The sequence below is a fragment of the Zosterops lateralis genome (genome assembly GCF_965231275.1).
Source record: "Zosterops lateralis genome assembly, chromosome: 8".
Lineage (NCBI taxonomy): Eukaryota > Metazoa > Chordata > Aves > Passeriformes > Zosteropidae > Zosterops > Zosterops lateralis.
The window spans coordinates 1,654,457-1,679,465 of record NC_139768.1 but is presented as its reverse complement, the minus strand read 5'-3'; the positions used below and the strand labels follow the sequence as shown (position 1 = coordinate 1,679,465).

At 40.1% G+C, this 25,009-nt stretch overlaps 1 protein-coding gene across 6 annotated transcripts in view; it reads left to right on the top strand.

Moving 5' to 3' along the window:
• Positions 1-25,009, top strand: part of WAPL (WAPL cohesin release factor) — a 123,992-nt gene that overhangs the window by 72,279 nt on the left and 26,704 nt on the right. For 5 of the 6 annotated variants that reach the window (XM_083866294.1, XM_083866298.1, XM_083866293.1 and 2 more), the window contains 2 exons: positions 5,312-6,352; positions 11,997-12,115. In XM_083866294.1, coding sequence (XP_083722420.1) covers positions 5,312-6,352; positions 11,997-12,115 — 1,160 coding nt within the window. The remainder of the gene's footprint in view (positions 1-5,311; positions 6,353-11,996; positions 12,116-25,009) is intronic. The other variant, XM_083866297.1, reaches the window with a different exon arrangement.

Below are 25,009 nucleotides of genomic sequence, written 5' to 3'. Positions count from 1 at the left end.
TGTTCCCTCCATCCTGTGTCAGCGATCTGTCCCCGAGCTGTAGCCTGATAATTGGATGTGCTCTCTGTAGCTGCAGGGCTCTGAAGGCCCTGCAAGCAATTCTTGATGTTTCCTTTTCTTGCCACCACATCTTGGTGTCTGTTGGAAGAGAAATCAAGAAGAATGTAAAGATGGCATCGTGCCACCTGCCTGATCTCAAGATTTCATTGCTTCTGACTATACTTTTAATATTTGCCGTGATCAAGTAAAATTGATTTTATTATTACCCTAATAGTAAAAGAAACATAGTTTGTTTATTTGTTTTCTGTGAATACTAATCGTGTTTTTTCTCAGTATAAAAGTGAAGGCTTGTACAGCTACTTGCACAGCAATGAAGGTTTCATGCTGCAAAGGCTGTAGAAGGCCATATGCCTTTTGTTTATAGTTTGAAGGATACTTTGTTTGGCTTTAATTAAGAGAGAAACTCACCCAAAGTTCAGGTTAGTTAGGGCTAACATATAACACTGGCAACTCCTCCATGACTACATAGGAAGGAGTAAGCATTTATTTTGCCTATGTGATAGCATTTTGCCATTGAGATCTGGTTTTTTAGCACACCAAGCCTAACATTGATTATCTTCTTGCGTTCTTCAGTTTTCTCCTAACAGTTGTGCCGTTCACCTGGTTTCATTCAAGCTCAGCATGGTAAAGACAACTCTCAAAGACCCTGGGCTGTTGCAGGTGTCATCTGTGCCCTTGTCTCCCTGCTGCCTGCGTGGAGGGAGGTTTTGAAAGGTAGAGGAGGTTTTGGAAGGCAGAGGAGGTTTTAGCAGGCTCCCTAATCCCCAGGAAGGCACAGGAGAGCCCGGCAGCACATGGAGCCGACACATGTCACGGTGTGTGATCCACTGCAGGCACAGGCTGGTGTTGAGGAGCCTGGGGGAGATGATCCTTGGGTTGTGGGCCAGCTTTGCCCTGGATCTGTTCAGGGTAGGAATTTACAGTAGGACACCAAGATCCTGCTCTGAGTAACATAAAAATAGCAGATAAGGTTCTGCAGCTCTGCCACGGAATAGTTAACTGAAACGTATCATGTTTGACTGTGAGCAATTAGTGTGCAACTGTTAATGATGATTTGGTTTTTATGGAGCTGAAAATGATGTTTGCAGACTTGGAGCCCAGTGACTTAATCTTTTAAGCTGAATTGGAAATGTAAGAAAAGTGGAACAGGGACTAGGCTGGAGGATAGATGGACTGTGGTGGTTTGGTTTTCTTGCCCAGAAGAGTGTTTGGTTTCCTAAAGGATTACTTTACTTTGTTTTGGATTCCATTTTGGTATATGCTATACCTGAAGGATCAGGGTAGGAATTGTTAGTTCTTACAGCTTCAGTATTTGGTGGAGAGAGTTTTTTATCTTTTCTCTCAATTTCATTGTTTCCTCTGTCAAACTTTTACTGTTGTAGGTACTTAAAGAAAAAGTGAAGCTGAAATGTGAGACATTTTGATGTCAGAATTGTCAGATGTTGAGCTGAAGGATGTAGGTTTCTTATCTCTAAAAAAAATTAATTTCCCTTTAAAAAAAAAGTGAAGTGGGGCTTGTTTAATTCTAGTATTTCCTTCTTCATTTTGTCTCTGACCTTAAAAATGAAAAGGGAGGAGGTAATACCACTGTGCTATCATGAGGCATTTGCTGTTATTGTTGAATGTGTAGAAAAACATTTGTTCCATCTAACAAGTGAATGCTTATAGTAAATGTTTTTTTAAATAAGACAGGAACAGAATGTTATCTTTATATCCATCTAGTCTAATCCATATAAGTATAGATGCATATTTGTTACGTTTTAAGGTTTGTTACTGAAAAAGCAGTGGGCTTTTGACAACTCTTACATTCCTGCTGTTTGAGTGTTTGCATATATCTATATATATTATAGAAGAGTGTAAACTTTATTGCCTTACGTAAATTTACTATCTTGCATTGTCTGAACTTGAAATTTTGTCTCCAGTGGTAACTTTACCAAAGTTACTTGAAATAATATTATTTAAATATAGTTTTACAGGTTTAATACTATGCATCTGTGTGTCATCTCATGTTTCGTGGCAAAGACTGCAAGTTTTACTTTGGCTTTGTGTTTTTTTTAATTCATCAGCAATGGTGAAGGCATCTCTGTCTTGTTTAGTGACATAAACTAGAGCATGAAATAAAGCATCTCTTAGCAATTTAAACAGAAAACAAATCATGATTACCACAGAACATTGTTATGGTTCCTAGGTGTACAGTGTTTGTACTTGGGATGGGGAGTTACATACTGTTGCTGATTTTAAATTACTTGGGAGAGTTATTCTGGTGTTTGAGCTCCACGAGAGCCTAATTGCAGTTAAAAATAGGAAGTTCCATACCTCTTGTGGACTGCAGAATATCTAGTAATTCACAATTAGTTCTTTTTCTCGTATTTTTTTTCCCTACAGTCTGCTGTAGTAGTTGCTGCCAATAAATAGTGTAATTTTTAAACTCGGGTTATTGGAATTGCGGTTCCTGTACACCTTTGGGCAATTAGGAAGTGATTAGCAGCACTTTCTGCTATTGAAGGCTCAGGCTGACAGCTATTGACCCACGGATGGGATGAGAACAGTGGCTTGACAGAGGATCCTTAGAGGAAATATTCCTCTAAACGTCACTGCTGAGTTTTCCAGTAATGTATTATGATGATCCAGTGTTAAAGCCAAACTTTCTACCTGGTGTACACTAAAGAGTTCAGCGGTTCCCTTCTCCATCAGCCTTATTATTGGAGATGGAAAAACCTCCCTGGTGCAGTTACTAAGACTTTGTAAGTACTGTGTACTTTTAAAATTTTGGTTCCCCAGAATCAAAGAGGAGGTTAACTGCCACTTTTTTGCTATTTAGGAGTACCTCGGTGTGCTGTATTAAATTAGGAACTGAAAGGTAAAATTGAGGTGCAACACTTGGTTGATACTTAGTGAATCTTCTACAGCTCAGTGTTGAAAGCTGCTGATGCTCGGGCTACACAAAGGGAACACAAGTCCTGCTGTGAACATAAAGAGCTGTTAGTGCTCTTTGCCTTTTAACATTTCTCGGGAGTGTAGTAAAGCCAGCATCAATAAAGCCATTTGACTGGGCCAGAATGGATTTGTTACTTATTAGTCACCTGGGCTGGCTGGAGAAAGTGATTTTAATCACATTTACACATGAGGAGAAACAAGAGGTTCCCTTAGATATGGAACAGTAATGGTGAGGCTGCAAAACAGTGTATTTTAGCAACGAAGTCTGGGAAAGTGTTTTAAATTTAATTTACTGTTTTTTGTGTCTAAGTGTTGTAGTCTTCAGCTTCACAATAATATTAAGCAGATGGGAAAAGGAACACACTGTACAAACTCCCTCCTTGATTACAGAAAAATTCATTTTGGTTGTGCCTCTTTGATTATGGCAAGCATGAGATTGAAATGGGAATAACAATATTGCTTGTATAACATCCTGATACTGAAAAATAATAACCAAGATTCTATCTTGGAGATAGCAGGGTTAGAGTTCCTTGTTCTTTGAGGAATTTAGTTTTGAGATTTGCATTTCATACATTCTGTGAAAATATTTTTTTATTTCTAGCTGAGTGTGTATTGCATCTGTGAAAGACCTCAGTTGGACTCCAGGAAACTTAGATGCAGTTTGTCAGATATTACTTGTCCTGGTTCTCTGAGGAATTCTAGCAAGGATTAAACCAATTTCCTGCAAACTGGCTTTGGTAGCCAGCGATTTTCAGTATTTTAAAATTCTTCTATAAAACATATGTGTAAAGATGGCATTTAGATGGTGCCATTATAATTTGAAAACAAGTGAGCCCAAGTCCCTGGAGCAGTGCTGATGGTTGTTTCCCTCATCAGGAGGGTGAGATCTTCTGGTCAGTGCTGTGAAATGCCTGTGCCACATGGGTGAATGGAAGCTGATGGAATTTAATGTGGTCAGGACTAGTGGTAAAGTGATGCTTTAGCCTCCATTTACTGATGACTTTGGGAAGCCTTTGCTGCCTGAAGAATTTGCACCTTTGGGGTTGTTCTGCCAGTGGAGCCCCTTTTACCACTGCAGTGTCCTGCACACATCTTCCAAGCATGTTCTTCTCTAACGTTTGTTGTCACTTGGCGCTGTCCCAGTTGTTTCTGTGTCTCCAGTTGGTCCCATCCTGTGCCACTGCTCTGTGCACCGGGGCCTTCTGCATTGTCAGACTTGTTATCTTGCCTCTCTTGGCCCCGGCAGCCGCTTCAGTGCCAGCAGTAACGGCCGGCGCCGCACCTGGGGGCCTGTGCTTGGTGATACCCTCTCAGACATTTCCAAGAAATTATTGTTTCCTGGAAATAACCCTCATTACTGCTGGGTGTCTGTGCATGTGTGTGTGTGGTGTCAACAGCAGAGGATGTTTCCCTCCTGATGCAGTCATCATGAAACTCTGGTACCAAATCCACTGAGCTTTTGTTGGGATTCGGGGAAAACAAAAGGAATGGTTTCCCTACTGATTTAGAGGACAGTGGAAGACTTAGTACTTGCATTATCTCCTGGCATTACTGTTGTGTGAGTGCTGGTTGGCTGGAGACAAACCTTACAAAAACTGACTTCTTATAGTGGAAGTGACTTCTTATTGTTCTCTGGACAGTGTAAGATGTGAGTGTGGCTATGGGTTGGAGAAGTGCAAGAATAACTTGGCAGCAGCTCTTCTTCAGAGATGCAGAAATTCATTGCATAAACCTGAGTTTCAGAAATTGTAAAACTAAAATTTGTGATGAGAACTGCATTTTTCTGTATTTCTTTTTTTATATTTTCATTGGAAACAGCAAAATGAAGTGACAGTTGAAGTTGTTGGCTGTTTTATTCAGGGTACAAGAATAAGTTATTTTCTTACATAATAAGAGAATTTGTAGTTGTTTCTTATTTCTAGTTATTCACTGTAAATCACTTGTGTGTGAAACTTCAGTAATTGTCTTTTGTGAAAATTTCACCACAGAGTTTCTCCTTTTTTGTGTAATTTGCCTTGGTAAATAAGTGGTTGTATTTAGAGTTTACCTCTTGTCTTTTACGTGATGCACATATTTTCAGAGTGATACTTCAAGTTTGGGGTTTTTTTGGGAGAAATTCCAAGAAGACCTTATTATAGCAAAACCTTTAAATTGGAGGGTTTAAAAAGTATAAAGCAGGTTGATAAAGACCTCTAATATTTTTTTATCAATGATCACAGACTATTTTTTGTTCTGTTGTAGCTTTCTGAAGTCGCCCATATTGGCGACTTTTTTTAATACTTCATTTTAGTAATAAATGTATTTTTTCTTGTAGATAAAATCCAGAACTTGAAAGAAGATAATGGGAACAGTCATTTCATGTATGACAATGCTGGAGACAGCAATAAAACCAATGCTGAGACCACAGACACTTCTCGATGCAACACTGAAGCCAAGGACTTGCCTGATTCTTGGGACTCCCACGTGGGAAAAACAGATTCTCCATCAGAAACATCTCAGACCAAGGGGCCACTAAGAACTCACTTGTATGAATGGGAGGATGACACTGAAGACACCAGAACTGGAGAGTATATATTAGCTTTTGACAATGAACATCTCTCAGAGGTGAAGAGCAAGGAGGAGTGTGATAAAGAAGATAGTGATAATCCAAAGGAAGCCATTAGTGAAGAACTCGTGCAAACTATTCCCAGGCCAAGCAACTGTAGGACATATTGTCGATCCAACAAAGCAAAACCGCAGGGGACAACAAATTTTGACAAGCTGATGGACGGCACTAGTCAGTCTTTATCCAAAGCAAACAACGAGTCCAACAACGACGGCGCGAACGCGGGAAAAAAGGTTTCTTTGAGTAGCGGGACCAGTTTCCGAGGGCCGGTTGGACGGACTAGAGACTACACTGTCCTGCACCCGTCGTGCCTGTCGGTCTGCAACGTCACCATCCAGGACACCCTGGAGCGCATGGACGAGTTCACCTCGGCCGCCCCCACCGACCTGGGCGAGGCCGGGCGCCTGCGCAAAAAGGCCGACATGGCCACCGCCAAAACCACCACCAGGTTCCGACCCAGCAATACCAAATCCAAGAAGGACGTCAAGTTAGAGTTTTTTGGGTTTGACGATCAAGACGAGGGAGGGGGAGACGAAGGCGCCTCTAGAAGTTCCGGGAGTTCCAATTACAAAATCAAATACTTTGGGTTTGACGACTTGAGCGAGAGTGAGGACGAGGATGAAGAGTGGCAGGTTGCAGAGAGGAAGGCCAACAAAAAGAGAAGTAGAGCTGTTCCAGCTGCTTCACTACAGTCAACCTCTGATGGCAATGAGAACTGCTCCCAGGACAGCCAGCTCAGCACTAATGCAGGTCAGTGGAGCTCTTTTGAAATATGTGGGTGATGTTTAATTTTAATTTACTTCGATGTTTTGTTCCTTTTGCAGCCAACCTAGAAATTTGTTGAACAATACCACTGATTTGGAAATCTAACAGTTAAACTGACTTGAAATCTAACAGTTAAACTCACTTCTCCTGTGGTCCTCTCTGGTGTTTCATATCTCTCTTGAAGTGTGCTTTATACCCCTTAATCTCTTGCCAGAGGTAGAGGTTGTTTGTTTTTTTTTTCTTTTCCAGCAGAAGATTTGTACCTTTTTGGTGTGTTGAGAATAAGTATCTATGCCTGGAAGGCAGGTATCCTCCCACAAAGCCTCCAGATCAGCCCACAATTAGAGAGCTGAGTGCTTACATTTGAGTAGCTCTTAAGAAATGAGAAATATCTTTTTCTGCTTTTGAATGTGTTTCTAGGCAGTTTGGATCTTTCTCAAGCTCCATCTTATCTGAGGATGCATGACTGAAGGGAGAGGCTGTGGGGACCATGGAGTGCCAGTCAGATAACTGACTTTGGGAGAGCCTCTGCATATTTGTTTCTGCTCTTGTTTTCAGTTTTTGGATATCCCCTTCTTCTGTACAGGTTGGGGAGCAGGGGGTGTGTACTCACATTTATAAGAGTAAAAGTGTACACATGGCAGCTGCTGAGCAAGTTCTGGTGGTTAAAATCCTTTGCAAAATTAGACTTGCTTGGTGGTTGGTTGGGTCCTGTGTGCTGGTGAAGAACAAAAGGCATAACTTTGGTGGAAGGTTGCTTTTAGCTCTTTTCTTTTGAGAAAGTCTAATGCCAGAGAATCACTTGTGTTGGAATAAATATTTCAAAACACTGCCACTGATCTGTGGAACATTTTGGTCCTCCATTTTGGAGCAGGAAGAATGAGAAGTTTTATCAACTCAAAGTTGTTACATTTTAAGACTTGGGCCAGATGTATTTCATTGTGATAGGGAGAGAGGGTTTCAATCTAGCCTTACAAATGTTGGAGAAGCTGGAGGTTTTTTTCCTGCAAATAGCTTCTGCTAATATAATCCAGAAATAAAATTTCAGAGGAAAAAAATGTTAATTTCTCTGTCCTAATTATAGCTGTTTCTAAAACCAGAATTTTCTGTGAGCCTTTTAATCAAAAGTAAATGTCACTGCTAGGGGTTTTTTTGTGGATTTGAAAGGAGCAAATGGATACTGATGTTGTACAAGAAGATTGTGTTTTCAAACAAAAAACCCCATGATTTGTTTTCATAAAATTTACTTATGATGAGGCAATTGGGTTCCAGCCTCTTTGGAAAATGGGTTTATCTTACAGGGCTGCTTAAGAAGTACTTTTAGTCCCTGTCTCTAATGAGTCTTTGTTCAGCCATTTATTCCGAGGCAGAAATTTGCTTGTACAGTTAATGCAGCTGAGATGCCGACCCATCGAATCATCCTTTCAGCTGCTGTCCTCAGAAGTCTCAGAATATCTGCACTTTGCATTTGGCACTGCATTTGCCAGGCTGGCCTTTATCCTCCCAGGTATCACAGATGGCTTCTCTGAAATATTTTCCTAAAAGATTTCCATGGCCCAGGGAGATGTAAATTTATGTTTTGTTAGTTCTTAATGCACTTCTCCACATCAGGTAGGAGCTGCCTTTTAGTCCCTCTGCTGGGAGATGCTTCCCCTTTATTTTGCATCTCCTTTGCTCATTTGATTCTTGTTTTGTGCTGCTGTTGGCAGGTGAGATTTGACTTGCAGTTTTGTTTTTTTTTTTCTGAGATTTGAAAGGGTGATGTCTTGTAGTACAGATTATGAAAATAGGGAGTCTGATGCTGCCCTAAAATTTGTGGGACTCCTTGCTAAAGTTCAGACTATTTTGTCTCAGACCTTTGCAAATTTTGAACATTATGATCACTCAGAACAACTATGATTAAAGAGTCCTTAAATATAGTGATGCTGAGCCTGAGAATTTCTCAAGAGCTTCTGGATCTAAGCCTGAAGTTGCAGTAAAATGTGACATTGCTCTGAGGTATTGTCTTTGCATACTGAAAAAAACGTGATTTCTACATCCATGAAAAATAAAAAATGCCAGCTTTGACTACAAGCCTGAGAAACAGCTTTCAGAACATCTTGAACAATAAAACTCTGTCCTGAAATGATGAACAGCACTGAGAGGTGCTAATGCTACCTGACTGTTCTGTATGTGCTGTTCTTTCTTTGTACTAATGAATAAATGCCCAGATAAAAATCCACTGTTCCTGTTCCAGGTTGGCAGGTGAAATGCCAGAGTTCCTCTCTGAATTTCAGCCCTGGAAAATCCCAGGACTGATTTTGCTGTTCTGTGCATAAGGAATGTTAATGGCATAATCAGTTTTTCAAGGAACTTGATGCTTTTTGATGCTTTACTTTACCATGATACTGATCTGGTTACTTGCCATCTCTAGGTGCATTTTTATTATACATATTTTAGAATCTTAATTTAAAACATATGACAGATTTTATAATGAAACATTATAAAGACTGTTCCTTCCAGTCCCTCTGTTCACAGTGGGAAAGTGAGTTTAACAATACAAATTTAAATGTTTCTATAAATGAAATTTAAGAAAGTGCAAAAACTACAGGAACAGTCTTATTAGTGCAGGAAAAATTACAAAATAGATAAATTCAGTTTTGGTTAGACTGGCTTTCATTGAAAAACTTTTTCTGTTGCTCACTTCTATGATAGCCTTTTCTGCTGAAATGGCTAAAAACACATGAAAAAACCTCAGACAAAACCCAGGCAAATAAAACTCCCAACTCTGAAAAAATCCCTGGGCTTGTTAAATTCCTAGATACTGCTATCACACACCTCCTTTTAATGAAAATACTTCATAACTTTATTGGCCTTAGATTTTTGCTGAAGCATTGAGTTCTAATAGAAGTTTACTTTTTATTTTGCCATTGCAATCTAAAATTCTCTCCAATTCCTCTGTAGCAGCCCAGTGAAGCAAAAGCCCCTTTGGCTTGTGAGCCTTTCAGCTGGACTCTGCCAGAATGCCAGGGGCTAAAGGTGCTGGTGAGGCTTTCCTGGATTTGAAACACTGCTTTTATCATTTCAGTAGCCAAAGTACAGGATGACTCCAGTGAGGAGAAGCTTTATATTAATATTATATTATTTATTATTAATATTTATATTAAGAATACTGGAAGAAAGTGACTGACTTGACTGTAATAATCAGTGGGGAATTGTATCCAAGAGAAATCTGTATTGCAGCTTAGTCTTTTGCTTTGTGAATCGGTTCTCATGTACAGCTTAACCTTTGTGTCATCAATTCATTTTTCCTTCCAGTGATCAAGATGAGATTCCTGTAATCTTTTTAGGTGATGTAGCTTTTGTACATCAGCATCCAGCACTTGGCTCAGTTCTGGTGAGCCAACTTGCCCTATTTTTTGGGGTTTTTTTAATTCCTTTGCATCTTCTCAAAAACAGTCACCTTCATTGGGTCAGTATTTTAAGCCAGTTAAAACTACATCAAAGTCTTCAAAAGCTACATCAGAGTCCTGTTTGGGCTTCAAAACCTTTTGCAGAATTACCCTGATACCCTGAAACAAAATTCTTTTTTTTTTTTTTTTTTTTTTTTTTTTTTTTTTTTTTTTTTTTTTTTTTTTTTCCCCAGGAAATTTACTGTGGTTGTTGCTTTGGTTGGTCTTTGAACATCTTTCCAATTCTAGCCAAGAGAGGCAAATCATCTTTAAGATCATAAATGCCTTGAAAACGATTGGACAGAGGAGAAAAGGCTTTACATGCTCCCATACTACAAAAAAGTCACTATGACCAATTTCTCTGTGAGGGGACAAAACCCTCCCCAAAAAAACCCCACAGAAGAGAGCCAGTGGAAATGAAGCTTCAGGAGGGTCGCTGCTTACCAAAGGGCTCACTCAGTTATGTTAACAAAAGGCTTCTCCCCCAGACCCTGCTTAGTTTAAATCTAGAACTCTGCTAAGATAATGTATGCACTGAGTGCTTTTAGGGTACCTGGAGGCATTCCAGGTAATCCTACAGAGCTGGTAAGTGTTTGATGTGCTAGCAACATCAGAAAATGCAGAATTCTCCCATTGCAAGTAGGAGTTGAAATGTTTTTATCAAAAAGTTTCTTTGAATTTAAAATCACCTAATTTAAATGGGGTAGTTCAGAATCACACAGGAGTAAAATTCAAACAAGGAAATTTAAGACAATGTTAAAATTGTGCCGTAGCTGGTGCAGAGCATTGTTAATCATTATTGAAGGCAATGCCAGGTCCAAGTCATAGCACAGAGCACAAGGTACTGTTCTCATTTCATGGGTGAAACATCTCGAGTTTCCAGAGTGATTCCACACTTGTAATGGCTGTGGTCAAGTAAATTACTTTTCAGCTTTCACTCTGTAATAGGAGGGTCCAGCTCTCTTGGTTTGACTTCCTTTGAGAATTGCATTCAGGGCCTGACTTTTTCAGAAATATTTCAGGATTTATAAGGATATATATCAAAGCAATTTGATTTTACTCCTTCAATTGGCTTCAGCAAGAACTGAGTTGTCTTTTACATAGATTTGGAAGCAGTTTTGCTTTATTTAAGTTAATGGAAATTGTTCTGTGGTATTTTTCCTCAGTTACACCAATTTTATCAAACATCTTTTGAAGTCACTTGTTTAAGAATACTTCTATTCCTCTGACAAGTTTTGTTTCCTTGAAAATGCCATTAGAGATTGGGTTGCCTGCTTTGCCTTTGCTTCACTTCTTACCCAATTTGTCTGGTCCTGGGTACTTGGGGTTAGAGTTACCCATCCTACCTGTGTGTTTGCAGTGCACTTTTCAAACAGCAGCAGCTTCTCAGGAATAGCCTGGTTTTCTAAACAGTTTGTCAGATGAAACAATGCTGCTCTGTGCCTGTCTTTATTTCCATCTTGAAATTTGTGATAACTTCTGATTTGTGCCAAGAAAACCCTTTCCATTGTCTCCAAGGGATAATATTTCAAGTAAAACAATACAAGTTAAAAAAAAAAAGCTAAGGACAAAGATTTAATTTGACGAGTGACTTGCAGATTTCCAGGTACCAGAATCAGTGGATGCAAGTATCAAATCCATTGAAAGGCCATGTCAGCAGTTCCTTCTAGCTGACTGTTTCCGGAGCTGATCACTATTTTTTTCCTGTTTGCAGCAGAATATGCAAATATAAACAATCTGCCTTCATGAGAAGTGAAGCAAGATCAATTCTTCTGTAATTGTACTGTGTTCTTCTAAATCTCTTAATCTCCCACTTTTGAAGAACCCAATGTGGTGCTTTATTCCTCTGCTGCTCAGGGTTGTAGCAGTAATTCAGCCATCAGTAAACTCATGTAAAAGGTTCCCTGGGATTTCAGGAATATGGGGTGGGCAGCAGGAGCCTGAAGCTTTCCCAGTGGGCAAGAGGTGCTGTAGTAGCTGTGATATTCACCTTGTCATATTTCTGTGTGTTACATCAGCAAGCCTGAGCTGCATCCAGGGCTGGGCTTGGCATTAAAGCTGATTTTTCTGATGAAGATTGAGTTTTCATTATGTAAGTTCAGTAGCTATCTATACATGTGGAAGTGTCAGATGCAAGAAATGCTCTAGCAGTTCAACAGCTTTTAACGTGGTTGTTTTGTGTCTATATTTACCTTTAGCAGATCTGGAGTTTTCAGAGGATGCATCTGGTGTGCTTGAAGGCAATAAGAAATCCACAAATAAACAAGGTGATAAATCTAAGGAGAACACCAGGAAGATTTTCAGTGGGCCAAAGCGGGTGAGTAACAATGCTGAGACCAATACAAAGGTCTTTTTTTACTGAACTCCTCAGTGTTGATGTTTCTTCTTCTATATGCAACAGGGCTTTTGTCCCAGTTTATATCTGCACTTGAGATCATATGTTGGTCTTTAATATTATTTCTGTAAAAATAAAATACTCAAGTATGAAATTTTTGTTTTTATTACTGAAAGTTTCACTTTTCAGGTTCACATTACTGCTGTGGAGAATCAGACTTGTAACATAACTGCATTCCCTGGAGATGATTTTTAAAGCAAAGAATCATTAAATTCTGTGTATTTTACTTTGTGGTTTGTTGGTGGTTGGGGGGGGGATTCTTTTGGTCTCTTTTGTTGCTCTCCCAAGAAATATCTATCATTATAGGCTTCAGCTTTTCTGAAAACTTAAAATTAAGTATTGGTACAGTCTTTATAAGGGTAAGTGCCTTTATAGCATTTGGTATAGTGAAATTTTCTTTTACTTGGAAAAAAAAGTGACCTCCAATCCCAGCCCAGTCTTCCCTGACTGTGTAATACTCAATATGAATTTGCCCTTTCATAGCATTAAAAGAGCTTATTCATTTTCTTGATCTTATAGAAACATGGGTGATCTGTCATTATAAGAATACTCAGGATTTTGAGGCTTTTCAAAATGTGCATACAGCAAAAAATGAGTTCAGCTACCAGGTAAAGGTTTGCAATAGGGGAGTCCATATAATCTCCATTAAATGCAGTTTTTGTGACCCAAATGTCCAGGACAGACATTTCAAGTGCTCAAGGCCTTTCCATGAGCTCTTTGCAGGACTTGTTTGTGTTACCTGGTGAGTCCCTGTCTTGCCATCACTGCAACCCACAGCTGCTGGAGGAGGAGGAGGGAGATGAGCTTGTATTTCTCCTTTCCCTTTGAGCTCCATGGGTTTTGCAAGACCTGGCAGTTGCATGGTATTATAGAAATTGTCTTTTACGTGTGTTCAGAATGTGCTCATCAGTCCAACAGTTTGAAGAAGTTTTTAAAATTATTTTTTCCTAAGGAATTTTAATAATTCCTCATGAAGGTAACTAATTACTTGTGTTATGTGATAGTTTCACTTGAACTAATTTTTCAAGGGGCCTTTTTTTTGGTCTTCCAGAACCTGAAGATTTATTATCTCCCCACTTGTGGTGATATATAACAATTTTTCATTTAAAAAATGGATTTGTGGGGTAGAAAGGATGACAAAGTTGGTTTAGCTCTCAAAACATGCAGGGGAATATTCTTGGGAGGATACCTGACAGTTGTGATGCCCTTTGAAAAAAGAAGTGTCACTTGTTGCTTTGAGTTGGACAGAAGGAGAAGTTCCTCCCTTCAGAGTTTGAAGTCACATAAGTGAGAAGGGTGTTTTCAGAACTGAAATAGAACTTCTTGAAGATGGAAGTTCCTCAGCTTCTGCTGATGAAATAATATTTTTAAATTCAGCTTCTTATCAGTGAACATGTTACAGTGCACTGAGAAACAGAAGTACAGGAAGTGCAAATTTGACTGGAGCGTTTTCAGTTGTATTTTTTTAACAGCATGAAACAGCTGGGAGTGTTCTGCTAAATACAGAATTTTTAAAAATTTTAAATATTTATATGTCACAAGTATTATTCTGTAATTGCATTTCATGTGTTTCTTGTTTAATTTTTATTTTTTAAATCCCTGAGATTTTGTGTGGAATTAATTCTAATTAATTTTGGGTGTCTGTAGCATGAAATTACAGGGGGAAGGAAAAAGCCTCACAGCAATATCATCCTGTATAAGGGAGGGTTGTTTCAACTCTGGAAAATTCTCAGGTGGGGATAAACTTCATTCAGGTGGGGAAGTTGAGAATGAAACAGCTTTTTCTGACCAGGCACTGATACAATAGGCCCAGAAGTAGATGTTGCTGTAATTGAGATTCAGATTTTAAACTTAAATGTTCTCTAATCATGCGGCTGTTCCATGGAGTTACTAAAAAAGCTTGTAAAGCCTGTTCTGATGGTAATTAGAGATGCTATAATTACCTTCCTAAGATATAGATATAGGCTTTTAATCTTAGTTGTATCTTAAGGGAATTTACATTCTGGGAATGAAAAAAAGCCCACAAACTTAAAGTATTAACCTTATCATAATAACTGAATGATCTCTTAAAAAAATCCAACTCTAGAACTTCTTCACTGTCTCAGCACCATTTATTTTTTCTTGTAGAAGGTAGCAGATACAGTATTAAATGTTTTCTGTTAGGTGGTGATGTTCAGAGCTGTGACTCTGCATCAGACTGAGCTGCCAAGAAAAAAAAGCTCTGTTACTCAGGAAGCAGAAGGTGCTGTCATTAAATTTCAGCAGATCCAGAATGCTCAAGTGTTTTTTTCCAGTCTATATTCAGCAGATCTCTCACCCATGGTTGTAGTTTTGAAAACTTGACCATTGTCTCTAAATGCTGAAGTCTAGTTCTTGGAACCTTGATTGTGTGTACATTAAAATATTACCAACATCATTGACTTATAACAGTGTTTCTAAGCACTGCTTTTACTGTAAGGACTGAAATGGCTGCCTGGTTGCAGTAGCCATGGACATTATGGTAGGTGAGTAAAGTCTCAACCAGAGCCGTGCTTTTAAGTGAATTAAACCTCTTTATCCTGAGCCTGAGTTATAGGAGGAGTGTTACATTCCATGGCAACATAATTAGGTACTTACAGTACATAAATATTGGCATTACTTGAGTTGCAAATTATGGGTGTGAGGCATACATGAGAAACATCTGCAGAAGTTTGTTTGCAACTGTTTACAATTTTAATTCAACTGGTTGGGTAACTCATGCTGGAGCATGTCAGATGGGAGCTCTGGATACACCCACCTGCTTGGCCCCTTTGAGCTGAGTTCCCCTTCTACACATGAAACTGATTCTCCATTAACAAGCAAACCCAAGAGAGCAGACAAGAAATTTTTCTTGCTGTGGTCCAAATCTACTGAGGCTAAAAACTTGAAAATAAGAGAGCATAAAAATGGTTTCCTGAGATTTCTTGCTCCTGCTGCTTTCACAACAGGTTTTAGCTGGAGTCAGCAATCCTAGGAATTTTCCTAGGAATACTCTGGAACAGTTTCCTGTGGTCTTATGCAAATTACCTGTCTCTAAATAGGAACCTGAAAAAAGCCAATTTAAAAGTGGAAGATAAGGAGGACTGATCTATCCCCAAACTTAACCTTTTGATCTATCAGCCTTAAAAATTAATGATTATACTTAGTGTTTTGTGTCAGTTCAGTGTTTGTGTTTTCCACGTGTCACTGGGGACCACCAAATCCTCTGAAATGCACATTTTCTGGGATGGCCCCTCTGCTCCTAAACTCAAAATATATAATTTATATATAATATATGAGTGATCTGCAGCTCTGTGCTGATCCTGGCTCTGCCTGTGGCCATAGGAAGCCAACCTAGACATGGTGAATACTGATTACCTTTGAATATTTCAAGGTAAGAGTTTAGATAGAGTTGGCAATCACAGTTAAAAGGTATGGGAGCAGAACTATAATCTTTGTTACTGCTCTTCAGGGCTGCTGAGGTGTGTGGGAAGACTTGAGGGAGCTGCATGAAGGAGACAGGGAGGTGTAACAGAAAAAAAGCACTGACTCTCTCAAGTTGGCACAAATGGAAGCAGACTCAGTCTTATGTTTTCTCAAAGTAGCATGAAATTTCAATTGGATGAGTGCTTTATCAGAAGTCTTTTTTTCCTATGCCTTAGAGTGGGTGAATTTTAGAAACAAGTTTTTTGGAATTGGTTTTTTAGATGTTGATATCTTTTGCACTGAGTATATTTCATAAAGCTTCTGTGCTACTATAGAATGCAATTTTAGCACCTATAAAATACTGAAATTTTCTTGAGAGTTTGAAATGTGTTTTTTATGATTAGTAAGATGAAGAAGAAAGTGCTCATTTTATGGTCAGTCTGCATTGATGATTAGTGGACTACTGATCAAACTAAGAAGTAACCTGAAGGCTAATTCATTGCTTAATGACTTCTGATTCTAGTTAAAATGGGCACATTTCAATTAAATATTCACTTTTGCAATGAAAATTTACTGGTTTTAAATGCCTTGAAGCTGGCTTAAATTTTTTTCTTACTCTCACATTGCTATGCCTGGAGAAATACCTTTAAATTCACTTGTTGAAATCTTAACCCTAGAAAACTCATCTGACTTGTGACTTTGTACACATTCCACATGTACCCAGTGAATGGGGGCACATCAGTGGGCTCGTTCTTTTCTTCTTGTGCACACATTGGCTTGTACAGGAAAAGGCATGGAAAAACCTCTTTGCCTCTAACTTGATGTTCCTGGTGTTTCCTTTGGCCCATTCAAATACTGGACCACAGAGTTTCCTGTGTCTGCTGGTTTTGGCTGGAACAGAGTTAATTTTCTTCAGGGGAGCTCTTACAGGGCTGTTTGGGGTTTGTGCTGAGAACACTGCTGGTAGTGCTGGGATGTTTTTGTTATTGCTGAGCAGCACTTACTCAGAGCCAAGGCCTTTTCTGCTCCTATCCCACCCCACCAGCCAGGAGATGACAGTGCACAAGGAAGTTTGGAGGGGACAGCCGGTGGCAGTGACCTCAGGGATATTCCATACCATAGGAATTGTGCTCAGCAATATAAAAATGTAGAGAAGAAGGAACAATGGGCACACCTTTGGAGTGATGGCCTCTGTCTTCCCAAGAAGCTCTTACACTCAGTGGAGCCTTGCTTTCCTGGGAATGGCTGAAAAACTACATGCCCATAGGATGTGGTGAATGAATTCCTTGTTCTGTTTTGCTTGCATTCGTGGGTTTTGCTTTCCCTGTGTGTAGCTGTCATTATTTCTTTGGGTGTTTTCTCACTTCTACCCGTTGGATTCTCCCCCATCCCACTGGGGGTGAGTAAGCAAGGAGGTGGCTTGGGCTTAGTTGCCAGCTGGGGTTAAATCACAGCAGTCCTTTTTGGCAGCTCCCAGGAGGCTCAATGGGTTTGAGATAGTGACAGATTTGATTGGGATGTGCTAGATCAAACTGATAGCTGTGAGTGCATTTTAGCTGTTAACTGACAGGTGTCTGCCTGCCATGGGGGGCCCTTGCCTTGCTGTGTGCCGTGGCATTTGGCTTTCACTGCTTGCTGTGCCTGGGAACAGTTTGGTAACAGTGCTTTTAATGTACTGTTGAAGTTTAGGACACTTTAGTGCACTGAAGTGACATTGCTTCAGAGTTCCTCCGCTAGTGTGGACTGCATTTACCAGGAAAAGCTGACATCTTGGATTATGCATCAAAAAACAACCACCAAAAACCCAGTCCCAAATCCAACAAAGCCCCATCCTACTGTAAGGACTGGTTTTACCTGAAACAGGCAAAAACACTGATAGAAGCTCGTGGTTATGCTGCTTTTGCTCTTCCTTTGGTCGATCAGCCCCCTCCTGTTTCCTTGTGCCTTCAGTTTCCCAACAATGCATACTACTATAAAAATAACTCACTGAAAAGGAAACATTTGTCATAAATCTTAGTCTAGTTCACTGGGAAACTCTAAACTATTGTATCTGCTTAGTTGAGGGGACCAAGAAGAGAGATTAAGTCCTCTTAACCTGGTTAAGTCAACACTGCAAGTGAGAAATGCTCACTAACACAGCGGCCTTAGCAGGATTACGTGCAGCACTTTGATCAAGTGACGTTGCTGGGGCTGGTACTGACAGTCGTGTCAAACACAGGAACTAAAGCATTGCTGAATTCAGACATGGCTTAGCCAACAGGCTGCTGCTGAACTCTATTCAAGAGAAAAACTTGAGGCAGTTATAACCCTGTAACTATTGCTTTTTGTGTTTTACTCGAGTTTTAAGAATAACTTGACTAAAGTACAGAAATGCGTGCAAGATTTCTAAGTGTGGTCTTTGGACAGGTAAGTTGGATGGACATGTTAAATCAATATTGTGTAAAGAGCACTTATTTCCAGTTACCAAATGCTGAACCAGGAATTTTTTTTTTTTTTTAATTTGTGTGATTTCAGTCTGATCTGCAACTGGTCTTTAATTCATTATTTAAATGCTTCTTTCTTGTCCTCTAGGCAGGTTTTTTTTCCACAAGGAGGTCAATTTGATAATGGAAAATAACAAACTCCTGTTACAAGGTTGGGCACTGTTAAAAACTGTCAATACCTGAATAAAAAACTTACCTGTGAGCCTTTGTTTCTAATAGCATTTATTGTAATAATGTGTTTTAAGGCTATAAGAAATCTTTTACAGTTTGATGGGAGCTTTCTCCACTGGTGTTTCATGCTGACTGGAGGGAGCTATAAATATCAGTTTGAAACAAATGCTGGGTCTGAGTAAACTAGAAGTTCCAGCTGAAACGCTTATACCTGGTCTTTGAAAGTATTTTGAAATTGGAGAAGTCCGAACCCGTGCCTGCTCTGGGCTGGCTGAGTAATCTCAGGGCTAATGTGACAGTGACGTGTGTGTGGGAGGGGACAGAAACTAGGCTGCACTGTGGTCTGTAGTTTTCCACTGAGCTGCTGTTGCACTGTACAAGAGATGTTTATCAAAGGCATCCTGCGAGTAACGTTTCTTTTTGCTGCCCTGCAAACGAATCAGCGTTTGCCCAAATCAGATTTTTAACAATTTTTCTTCGTTTTTTTCATTTTTAAGTTTTGGAGTATGTGAGCATTAGTCTGTCTTAAGTGCACGAAGCTGTGTGATTTTGCTAAATTACTTTTCCATAGCTTATTTCAAAGAAATAGTCCTGGAAAAGCAGTGGAGGATTCACAATTCAAAAGTTTTGCTGTCAGTCATAGCCCTTTCTACTCCTATAATGGTAGGATCAGAGTAGACTGGCCAGGGCTCATTTTAAAAAGAACTGCTTGTCTTCAACTTGCACAACCTTAGTTAAAGTGTGTCCTATCCTGAGGATGAGCAGTTGTAACAAAGCATTTTTTCAGTGATTAGAAACTGCTGATAACTGTGCGCATTGAGCTGCTCTTTGCATCCTAATTTAATTTAGGAAGTTAAAATGGTGTGTTTTTATGATAAAAGATTATTAGTTGGCATGAGCTGTTTTGAGGCCATTGAGGAGTCAAGCTGAATTTGGTCAGTTGAAATATTCTGTGACCTCTGAGTTCAGGGCTAAGCCCAGTCTGTCTGTCAGCAGGGTGACAAGTGGTGCTGGGCAGAGCTGACAACCTGTGACTCCTGCTGCTTCTGCAGTGCATTCCTTTCATTTGCTCATTGGTGCTGCTGCCAGATTGGCTGCCCAGTCCTGAACTGAAGTGGTTTTTGTGGGGATTTTTTTGTCCAAATAGGTTTTGTTGGAATGATAAACAAGAGATGGGCTGTTACAAGTGCCAGCCAGTTATCATCAGCTTGTCTGTTGTAAGCAATTTTTATATTGCTGGAATAAAAATAAATTAAAAAGATAAAATATTATAAAAGGTGAGAATAAATCTGTTTATTAGCTGATTTGTTAGAAGCCAAAGCCTCATATTGACACTATTATTTCACCTAACATTTGCAAAACCAAATTCTTCTATAAGCATATTTATTTAATACTGGCTTCCAAGTGCTTACCATTTAGGGACTTCTTTTATTATTATTAATGTAAATAGACCAAAACCAATTCTTAATGTGTAAGCTAGTAAGCAGGATACTAGTCAGGACTGGCAGGTTTTTAGATTAGTCACCTAAATTGGAGAGTGAGATAGTTGCTGTAATTTTACTGGATTGAGTTGGGGTTTAGCATCTCAAAGCCATCTTGGAGTGAAAGCAAATGCAGGACTTGGTCTCTTCATTTCAAGGTAATCATTTGATGGTGATCAAACTTATTTTCTTCTCACTCCTTCATATTAAACCGTGGTGGAGAGGATGTTCTGGTAGATGCCAAGCTGGGATCCTTCCACCTGGTAAAACTGCTTCTGCAGGTGTCCCCCACAGGCAGCTGTGGGGTAGAGCTGTGGTAGCAGCATTCTTGGAAATGGGTTTTCTGGGTGGTGCCAACAGAGATGGCAGCAGCTTTGTCTGGCAAGGGGAGACATGCAAAGTGTGCAGAACAGGCTAAGTCCTCACAGAGGCAAGAGGAACAAATGAAAAATAAGCATGGAAATCCTTCTTCCCCTGTGCATACTAGGCTTTTCAGGAAGTAGAAAAATCAAGTTGAATGGAAAATGTTTAATGTCACGGTGGAAATGTGGCATTTTATACTTCCAGTTCCTACTGGTATTAGCTCTAAGGCAAGAAGCAAAGATTGGTTCAAGTATTTTTGAAACTAGATTCTCTCTTGCATCCTCACATTCCCTGCAGGAAAGCTCACACACACATCAGTTTTGTAGTTCCAGTAATTAACTTGATGTTTTAGGAATTTGGCAGTGCAGGGTGGCTGTGTAGGATAAATGTTACATTGCACAAGGTCTCAGTCCTGTAGGAAGTTCTAAAATGGGAAAAACGCTCAAAGGGATTAAAATATACCAGTTTCATTTGCCAGTGGGAGCTTAATTTATATGCAGATGAATATGCAAAATTGTCTTCACAGCTCCTGTGTACTGTATGAGCACGGCTGGTTCACTCAGCTCCGTCTGTGGCTCCATGTGAATTTGATAATTGAATGATGAGACATGAGCACGTCTGGAGGGGAAATGGGTGGTGTGGAGGGCCCAGGGTCCTCGTTAGACACATTTCAAAGGTTTTGCTTTGAATTAGATGTGTTTTGACCTGATGTAGCAAAGCCTTCTGATGAGGTAGGTGCTCTCTGGAGGTGCAGCTGAAGTTTGGTCACACTGGGAAGCGGTCAGGTCAGGATCCTCACACTCACTGGTGCAAAGCCCAGAGCTGGAGCTGAGGACATCTGGGACATTTATTTGAGCAGTGTTTTTTATTGGAATTTCATTGCAGTTACAATTTTGTGAGGCTTTCCTGTTAGTAGATTGATAAACTTTGGGTAGATGAGGATGCACAGGAGGAGGGGAGGGGGATGTGTGCCTGCCTGCTTCTCTCTGCCTTTCACAACCAAGAGAGCAGGAAATGTGTGTGATTTGTGCTGGGAAGTGCTTGTGCCTCCTTGAACTGCAGGTTTTTCTCTTCTCTGGAGCAAAGCATTATGTATCCAGTATTGTGGGGATATATCTAAACTATTGTACCCTGTCCCTTTTAACTAGACTTAATAAAGGTTTCAGGCCAAATCAGTGGCCATAACTGTATGGCTTCTGCTTCTGAGCTGACCTTTGAATACACTCAGCATAAATTATCATTGGCTATTTCTGATAAATCTCATTTATCAGATTATCCTGTTTCTTAAATTCTGCTTTCATATTTCACTTGAGTGTTGGACCCATCATTTTGTGTCCTGTGGGCTCCTTTTGAGCTTGAAGGAAGAAAAAGCGTTTTGCAGTTTTTCAGAAGTTTGATGCAAGAAAAGCTTCAGTGGCATTTTTTCCCCTGCTCCTTCTGTTGTCTGATACTTTAAACCTTACCTGACTAACAGCTCATAGTTTTCTGGCTATGTGTGTGCATTATGTGTTTTTTTGTATTTAAATGGAATAGCACCTCACAATTAAGTGATCCATGGCAGTGGTTTATTGGCACTAATCTGCAACTTTGATCCAAATAATGGAGATGCAGTTCAGGTTTTGAGCACTGCAGAGATGACTTGGTGCTGGTTTTAAACTGCTGTTGAAAACTGCTATCTTATCTGGAGTCCAAGTTAACATTTTGTTCTATAATGTGGCTCAGCCTGTGCTGAATTGATATTTCATCTTCCTATTTTGAAGTGTGATTTCTTTTTCAATTGCCCTGAGTGATGTTCACTCCTTTCCCTTTTCAAAAGAAACCGTCCATTATGAATATTTCTGTGCTGCATAACATACTTGTTACCTTTTGCCTGTTCAGAGTGAGACATGCAGGACAGGATAGTACTCTTAATGATGATGAATACAGAGTGGCAACTCATATATTTTGTTTATTGGGGTTTTCTTGGAACTTGTCATTTTGACAAGCATCTGGCATAGAGTGTTACTGAGTGCATTTTAGATGTAAATAATTCATTTATCAGGATATCTGTTAAAAATGTTCTTGAGTTTTCTTTTGCCATTGTCTTCTACCTTGGAAAGCATTTCTGCCTGCAAATAGATGCTCTTTCTTGTTTTGCTAGTATATTCTGTGTGACTCATGTCCCTGGCTCTTATTTTCTGCTATTCTTACATCTATGAATGGCAGGCAGTGCTGCATCAGTGTGTGCAGAGTGCCAGCTCTTGAAAATTTCAGCTTTTGAGGCTTTCAGGGATGGGGAGGTTAAGCATGACCCATAGTTGATGCCATTTGGAGATGATCTTATAAAAGAGACAACTCTCTGCATCTTGTAAAATCCCTGGCATTAGTTCTGGTTTTTCATCTGCACTCACCCTCCCCAAAAGCACAGGCAGAGTCTCACAGTAGCATATGCCTTATAACCATCCTGGAATATTTGCAATCTTCCAGACATGTATCTCTGTGTGAGCAGCTGTCAGTTCTAGATGTAAGGGAAAAGGAAACTGCTGCTGTTCAGCAGAAGCTCTTACAGCTGATTAATATTGCAGAACCTATTTACCTAAAGAACACAGAGTTCAAAGGAATGATGTACTTCCACTTGCATCTATTCTGAGTTAGTCTTGAGAGAAGGAATTATTAAAGAGAAGTCTGCATTATTTGAATAATTGCCAAGGTTTTCTTGTCTTGAAGAGAAGGTTTCTTAAATTACTGCTGCTTAAATATCAGTGTTGCTTGTCCAGGGAAGCTTGTTATCACCGGCATTTGAGTTGCCTTAAAACCACCCCAAAACCAAACAAACCAACCTCTCTTCACTTTTGTGATCAAGCCCTTGTGAAAAGTCTTTATTCAGTAGCATTCATTTGATCTTTGGTACTTTTCCTGGCCTCAGTTCTGTCAGACAGTAATCCAGAGCATGTCCACACAGGGCTCACTGGTTCATCAGTACTGGGGCACTTGTTCTGGAAATTCATCCTCACTCTGTGCTGCAAGGGAAAATGGGCAGGTTGCTTTAAGAGGTGGTTGGAAAGGAGAGATGTATTTGCTGATGTCAAAGTCCATGTGAATTGTAAGAGAGGCTCCAAAGTGTCTGTGTAATTTGTTAGAACTGGTTAGAACACATTTCTTTGGAAAGCGGTGCTGGATTTTTGTGGGTGTGTTTTGGTGGACCAGCTGTGTGCAGGCAGTGCCACACTGACCAGATAGCAAATATTGCTGAGAAGGTACGGAATCACAGGCCAATCACTTGTTTAAATCATTTCTTTGATTTGAAGTGGAAGATACTACAAGGAATGGTGGCTAAACCTAACCTCCCATAGGTATTTGAGATTTTAAGGATTACTTTTTCCAGCTGCACTTCAGGCTCTGTTACAAGAGAGCTGTTAAATGCAGATGTCCTTGTTTCTCTGGACAGGCATTTATTGGTGGCATTCCTTGTTTTCTTATGTAAAATGTAGCCTCTTTTCTCTATTGCACTAGTAATGGTTAAGTTGTAAAGTGCCATGTCACAAAACACTTCGGGATGCCCCAGCTTTTGATTTAGTGAGGGATTAAGGGAAATGGGAGAAGAAAAGCCCATTTTTGACTGTTAAACAAAAAGCATGCCATCTTTGGAAGCCTGTGAGCCCTGAGCATTTAGAAGGAATTTGCTTTTATCTGTTTGCCCTGTTGAACTCTTTCCTACGCATCAGCTGTTGCTCTCTGCTGGGGAAGGCACACTGATGCTGTGTGGCCCTTTTGGGCACTGCCACAGCTGTTTGTGTGCTTTGTTTTAACTCCCTCCCAGACTCTGAATGTGCTTCCTGTGGGCTGGGCCTCGTTGCCCTGTGTCTGTGTGTGCACAGCAGAGGGGCTGGACTGGGAAAAGCCAAGGGGCTGCAGGAGGTTCTGTGGTGTGCTCAGCAAGGGACAGGCCCAGCTGGTTCCTCACCAGGACCAGCCCAAACCCAGCCCAGGCCTGCCAGGGGCTCTCCTTGGCTCCTGCTGCAGGAAAAGGAGCACACAGGCAGAGAATTTCACCCCAGTCTGGTCTGGTTCTGTACTGTGCAGGTTACTTGGCAGTGTGTTATCTCCTTGAATTATCCTGTATGCCAGCACAGGGCACCCACTCCTGCCAGTCATAAATATGCACTGAAATGAGTGTGGAGCAGTTGAGATCAATTCAAGAAACAAAAACATTCAGTGCTTCTTTTCCATTGCAGATGTCTGTGAAACTTGTATCTTTCTTAATAAAAAAACCCAAAAAACTTTATAAATTGTCCTCCCTTTGTTCATTCTGGGTCAGATTCCAGGTAATATTTGTTGCTTGAAAGGTATAGGAGAAAAGAGAGTTAACATCTGAACCATTTTGTAGCCATTTTTCAAATAAGGATCCATAGGACACTTTCTTCCTGTTTGTGGGCCCAGATGTCCTCTTGTAACTGTAGTATCCTGACCATGAGACTGGTTTCTCAGTTAAACCTTTTGAGCTGAACAGATAATTGTTTAAAAGAGCTTCCTTGCAAAACTGATGAAACTTAAGATAATTACTGTATAGGTGTTGATGAATGGGACATGAGCACTGCTGTAGGAACATAATTTAACAAGCCAAGTTTCTCATGGCCACATCAAAGTCCACTCCAGTGTGGAAAGAGGCTTTTTCTTGTCTGGAGACTGGAATGGTTTGGTGCTTTTGGGCTCTGAAAACTCTCAGCTGAGGCTTTCATTCTGCAAATATTCCTTGAAATTTTGTCTGATAGGGCTTTGTCTTGTGAAGAACAGGAGAATGCAGCACAGCAGAGTTTTGGCTTTCTGGCTTTTGACATGCCAGGCCCTTGTCACACTTTGTGGAGTTGTGCTCAGTCCCTGGCTGATCCCAAGGCTTGCCATGTGTACCTCCTCTG